General features: G+C 38.4%; 1 protein-coding gene across 1 annotated transcript; it reads right to left on the reverse strand.

The window, feature by feature from the left end:
• Positions 1-407: 407 nt before the first annotated feature.
• On the reverse strand, positions 408-4,793 carry LOC117494613 (chymotrypsin-like elastase family member 2A). Its single transcript, XM_034145546.1, has 6 exons — positions 4,662-4,793; positions 2,655-2,678; positions 2,379-2,541; positions 1,935-2,215; positions 1,705-1,847; positions 408-1,108 (listed from the first exon to the last, which is right to left on the reverse strand). The coding sequence occupies exons 1-6, from the start codon at positions 4,717-4,719 to the stop codon at positions 773-775; spliced, it is 1,005 nt and encodes a 334-aa protein (XP_034001437.1). The 5' UTR covers positions 4,720-4,793; the 3' UTR covers positions 408-772.
• Positions 4,794-5,904: the final 1,111 nt, after the last annotated feature.

Below are 5,904 nucleotides of genomic sequence, written 5' to 3' on the forward strand. Positions count from 1 at the left end.
CTTGTTTTTAATTATTAGTTTTATTTTATATTTTATGTGCAGCACAACGTACCATGCTGTTATAATAACGCTCTTTATCAGCCTTTGGAACTGAAACCATTTTGGGAGAAAAATAAATAAAATTTAGAATCATAATGTATCATGTACACCGATTAGTCGACTAATCGCCTTAATTGACGACTATTGGTCGACTAGAAAAATCTTTAGTCGAGGGTAGCCCTACATAATACAATACAGGAATTAACCTAGAAAGAGTTAGCACTAGCGTTTTAGTGTCTTTCAGCGCACTGCTTTGGTTTCCCAAACTTTACTGTTTTGGTTCGTTCTCAAGACTCTCATCAACCCAAACTAGTCACCTTATTCATAGGCCTGCTGACCCAAAAAGGAAACAATTTTATTACATAAAAGATAATTCTTTATTTTATTTTTTTATCCCGTTATGTCTGGAAAAACAATCTTTACAAGACAATGCAAAATCTTTGAACATTTCTTTTCAAACTTAATCCAGTCATCTGCAAAATGATTGACTATCCACCGGAAATGGAATCAAGATAAGTTTAACACTTTGATTAAAGGAAGAAATGAGGAAAATCACATTTTAATTATTATATTATTTTAAATCACAAGAAGGGTTATCGCTAATTAAAACATTTCCGTTATATATCTTAAATCATATTTTCTATTTTCGAACAATTAGGGCTCATATCAAATCAAGTGAATGAGCCATTTGGGCACAGAAACCCTAAACTTGTCTTATTTCAACATCTCCATGTTATATGCCTCCGACCAGCACATAGAGAGACATAAGGAGAAGGCCGAGTGAGGAGGTACTGCCAGACAAACTGCCGTTCTCGGTGGTATGGGGGTCATAGGTGGTGGGATAGACGGTGGGACAGACAAAGTCCAAGTCGCTATCAACTCCTGAGGACATGTAGTCAACAAAGCCTGGTTTGCTGGAGCCAGTGTGATTTGTGATCCAGTCTTCGTACTGGGACACACGGGTGTAAACTTCAGCAACATTCGTTAAGGCACAGCCTCCATAAGTCACGATGCCACTCTGGATCCAGACTGAACCCTTTTTGATCATCATTGGTCCACCGGAGTCTCCCTGTAGAAAGAAATTGATGGTTGAGGTTATATGATAGAAGCATCCACCCTGCTAAAGCATGAATCCCCTAAGGCTCTTTGTTTGTTTCAGTCTGACCTCCCTTAAATTAAATGTATGAAGCTTTATCTTAATCATTATGTCGAAAGCTGGCTTTTTCCATGTCTGAATAAAAGTTACAAGAACTAAATTTGGCTTCAACTCTGTGTGTTTATTTGTTGGCTCTATCTATTATGTTTTCAGCCTAGCTTAACACAAAGTGCGGACGTTTTTCCCTCAGTGACGTTCTATTGCTTAAACTTAAGTCAACACTTCTTGCAACAGGGACACACCTTGTAAATAAAGTAATTCTAACATAACTATAGCAAAAGTCAAGCATGTAAACGTGCATGACCTGCAGCTCATTTATATTATATTACAGATCATAATTCAGGGATGCATATTAAGATTATTTTGAAACGTATCTACTCGTTATAAAAGCCACACGCCTATTGACATTTTTAAAAATTTAGATTTTCCTTCTCTCTTTCATCCCCCTGGCCTGTACAATACATTTCTGAAGAAAGTGTCACAAAGTAAATACACAAAAAGTTGGTTACCCAACATGACCCATTCCCTCCAGATCTGAACCCAGCACAGATCATGTTGTCTGTGACATTGTAGTACGGGTGGTCACATGTGCACTCATTGTTTCCCACTACTGAGACCCTCACTTCCTGCAGGGTGTCGGCATTGGAGCCACCTAATCAGAGATAGTTCAAACGATAAGATTAATATTGGTGTTAAAAACGACAATAGACATCATTGTGTCTGTAGTCAGTCAGCTTACCACTTGAGTTGGCACCAAAACCAACGACCCAGCTGCTGACACCGGTGTAGAAGGTGCTGTTTTCAGAGGCCAAGCACACTGGCTGGATGTAGTCTGTAAAGTTCACCGGGCTCGACAACTTCAGAAGAGCTATGTCGTTGTAGTTGTACCAATAGTAGTGATCCAACATGTTGAACAAAGGATGGACTATGATCTTATCAATTGCCTTTGACACGTTGTTCAAGTTTGGACCAGACATGCTTTCGAGGCCCAGAACAACCGTCATGTTGTTGTTGGGGAGGCTTGAAGACAAATTATTAAAATAGTAAATTTATTTTTGTGACTTTAAGCATCCAGAGTACTGATTGATATCAATTGTCTCATCTGGCTCTCAACTAGGAAGCAACAAATGAACAATTCCTGTAAAATGTCTAAAAGAAAACTTGATCAATGGTGATTCCTTACTAAATGACGCAGGCAGCAGCGGTCAGAACCCATATATCGCTGATCAGGGACCCTCCACAATGGTGCTTGCCATTCACTTGTATACTGGCTACCCAGGGCCAACTTCCTGCAGCCGCATTTTGACCTCCTACAATTCTGGGGTTGTTTGGTGCCCGGCCACATGCTGACAGAGAAAAGAGAACAGATTAGACATGGACATGTAGAACCAGTGCTTTTCATAACTCACTGAAGGAATCTTGAAGAACTTGTTATGTTGCTCATATAGTATACACTTACCTGGCTGCTGTTGTGAATGACATCCTGAAATTGAGAACACAGACAGAAAAATGTTATGCAAACGTCTTGGTTGAAACAAAGGATGGCAAGCATTTAGTGGTGGAACAATTTATCTTCAACAACAATCTTTTATTTAAAGTGGACCTATCATGCTATATTTGAATAATATAGTGTAGGACCATACCTATATAAGGCATATTTATACTTTTTTTTTTTCAAAATACCAAACAGATCATGCATTTTAGCCATGCCTCATTTCGCTCAATTTGAAAAATGTTAGCTCTGTTTTAGCAAGGGCTGATTCTGTGAGAACAGCACCACCTACAGGCCTGGCATATGTACTACAGCGTCTCCAGCGCTTTCGAAAGGCAATGGCCGTGGGTGTCTCCTCCTGATTGGTGGAGTTGGCCCAATAGCCGTAGCGCAACTGTCCTGACGTCAGGACAGTGTTCAAATCTGGATCAGTTTTTATCAGATCCGTTGCAGCCCCGTTTTTAGAGATTTGGGTATGGAGGAAAATAGAGAGGGTTGTGTTTTCTGACACTTGGTGAGTTCCCTGCAACACCGGGGACACATATTCATGTATAAAAGACGTACAAAAGTGCATTTTGCATGATAGGTCCCCTTTAAGTATACTTACTAATACCACACTGTGAAAAAACGACACGCATAGTTCCTTTATTGGCATTTCACTGAGGTCAGATGATTGACTATAGTTAGATGAATGTGTAATTGATAATTCATAGAACATGGCTTGTTGATTGATTGACTTGGCTAGTTCTGTTGTACCTAAATAAATTCCCTTCTTTTTTTTAAAATGTAAAAATCTTATTTTGTAAACTACCTAGTATCTAGATAAGTGAAAGTATTACAGTACACAATATATTCCCATTGATTTGTAGTGGATTTGAAGTTTAAGGTAGAATGAAAAGATAATACTCAAGTTAAGTACTTCATCATTGTACTTCAGTAAATGCACTTACGTTCCACCCTTGCATGCCTTTATGAGCACACATCAACAACAGACCTGAGATGTGGTAGTTTAACAGAGGGCCTGCTTTATTGAAGGCAGAAATGGACTTTTCCGAAATGTTTTTGAAAACTAAAACATATCCTATCAGTTCACTTTAAAGTCTGCCATGTCGTGTCACCAAATCTGCAGTCTAGCCCATCCAAAACTCTTGATGTACTTACTGATAATGCTTTACTTTTGACATTAGTTTGATAAACTTCACACAGCACACTTTGTCCAATAACACACTCGTGCTAATTTTTTTCTCAGCAATCGCGCAGAACAAGTGAACACGAGAACACCAGAGAACTCATAAGTGCAAAATAAAATACAAATTGAAAATACGGCAACAAAAAATCAGCTCAACCAGTTTAATTTTCTATTAAATCCAATTCTTTTGGGGTTTTTTTCGACTCATTTGCTAACGATGGGGAGCCAAATATTCCTTTTGTGTTTTTGAGAGGATTTAAAAAAAAACACAATGACTACAATGGGTTTCATATTACTTGACGGTCCATTGACCCAGATCGGTAAACCTGGTTTGAAATATTTCACTTCTGCACTGCCTCTCCAGCAGACAAAACCATTTCAAAGATTAACCCAAATCAAAGTGCCAATACTTTTGCTGACCATGTTATTAATACTTTTTTAAATAAAGAAATCGAAAGACTAGATCCAATCAATATAGTGCAAGAAAAAAAATCTAAATCAAGCCGCACGGTTAGCACTGATTACAAGCACTCTGACACTTCAGTGACTTTAATTGATTGTCCTTCACATGCACTTTTGAGTACATTATAAAATCAGTCATTTTCCAGTTTTAGTAGATGAAATATTTGCTCTTTAATTTGAAGGAAGATTTAGAGATCAGCTACAAAATCTCTACTATTTTGGTCCCTTGAGATACCAACATCAACTTAAATACATTAGCATAATATCCTTTAACAACAAAACATTTGTAACCGTTTAAAGAAAGATCACATAAACGTTCTCACCATTGGATAAGAGGATGATCATCACCGCTGAACCACACAGAAATTGGTAGAGAGCCATTTTCACTGTGCCTTCTTCCCTCTGTGCTCATTATTTAATACCTCATACCTAGCTCCGCCCACAACTTTATACCGTACATCTTTCATCCACATTTTTTTATTTCTAAATGTGACAACCGATCCCACATAAGTTAACACATATTTTAACTTGTTTTTCTTGTTGCCTTTGTGTCTGCAGCATGCATGAAGCTCCCAGTGTTGCAAAGGTATCTCAAATAAAAGTTAATTCAGATATAAATGAAATAGTTCACATTCATTTATTTTTAGTTTTAACTTTTACGATTCCTTTTAGTCTAACATGAGAAAAACAATAATTCTCACGATTAGAAAGATCAGTCATAAGTTACATTAAAAGTGACCTTTGTTTTCTTCCGTCTTTTGCTCTATTGGACGTCACTGTTCAATAACCCAAGTTTAGTAGATAAAAAGTATTCGGTAATGTTTGTCAAGCTGCCTATAGGTGTCTTATTTTGTAATGGCTGACTATGTCCATGCGTTTAATGACTGTAGTTAATCGACAAATTCCTTTTTTTGTGCTTGTTAGGAGTCTCAACTCAGTGAGAATCTTCTGCATCAAGTGCAACATTGGTGATTTTATTCTAAACCAATAGAAAGCTCTCTCGATTTACAATTTACACCACTGAGACTAATCCCATCCACGGAATAACAATGAGACAGTTGCTCCGGACTGCTTGCTAGTTAGTTTTCCGATCAGCCACGCAGAATATATTGCAGGTTTTTCACAGTTAGGTTTTCATTTAATTATCGGAAGTTTGTGAACCTTGAAAGGCAGAATCAGTGCATGCTATTTTTCACACCATTGATCCTGCAGGCCAGAGTAGAGTTTCACTTCCTTGCCAGGATAACATAGGTGTGTGTGTGTGTGTGTGTGTGTGTGTGTGTGTGTGTGTGTGTGTGTGTGTGTGTGTGTGTGTGTGTGTGTGTGTGTGTGTGTGTGTGTGTGTGTGTGTGTGTGTGTGTGTGTGTGTGTGTGTGTGTGTGTGTGTGTGTGTGTGTGTGTGTGTGTGTGTGTGTGTGTGTGTGTGTGTGTGTGTGTGTGTGTGTGTGTGTGTGTGTGTGTGTGTGTGTGTGTGTGTGTGTGTGTGTGTGTGTGTGTGTGTGTGTGTGTGTGTGTGTGTGTGTGTGTGTGTGTGTGTGTGTGTGTGTGCTACCATGAGTAATCCTA

Source organism: Trematomus bernacchii, unplaced genomic scaffold, assembly GCF_902827165.1.
Source record: "Trematomus bernacchii unplaced genomic scaffold, fTreBer1.1, whole genome shotgun sequence".
In the NCBI taxonomy this organism is placed as follows: domain Eukaryota; kingdom Metazoa; phylum Chordata; class Actinopteri; order Perciformes; family Nototheniidae; genus Trematomus; species Trematomus bernacchii.

What these genes read in the sequence shown, in the direction of transcription:
- LOC117494613 (XM_034145546.1), bottom strand. Translation starts at nt 4,719, where the DNA reads ATGGCTCTCTACCAATTTCTGTGTGGTTCAGCGGTGATGATCATCCTC. An exon ending in GCTGCTGCCTGCGTCATTTA is followed by an intron (nt 2,216 to 2,378) that starts GTAAGGAATCAC and finishes TTTGTCTTCAAG; the next exon opens with CCTCCCCAACAACAACATGA. An exon ending in TTTTGGTGCCAACTCAAGTG is followed by an intron (nt 1,848 to 1,934) that starts GTAAGCTGACTG and finishes ATCTCTGATTAG; the next exon opens with GTGGCTCCAATGCCGACACC.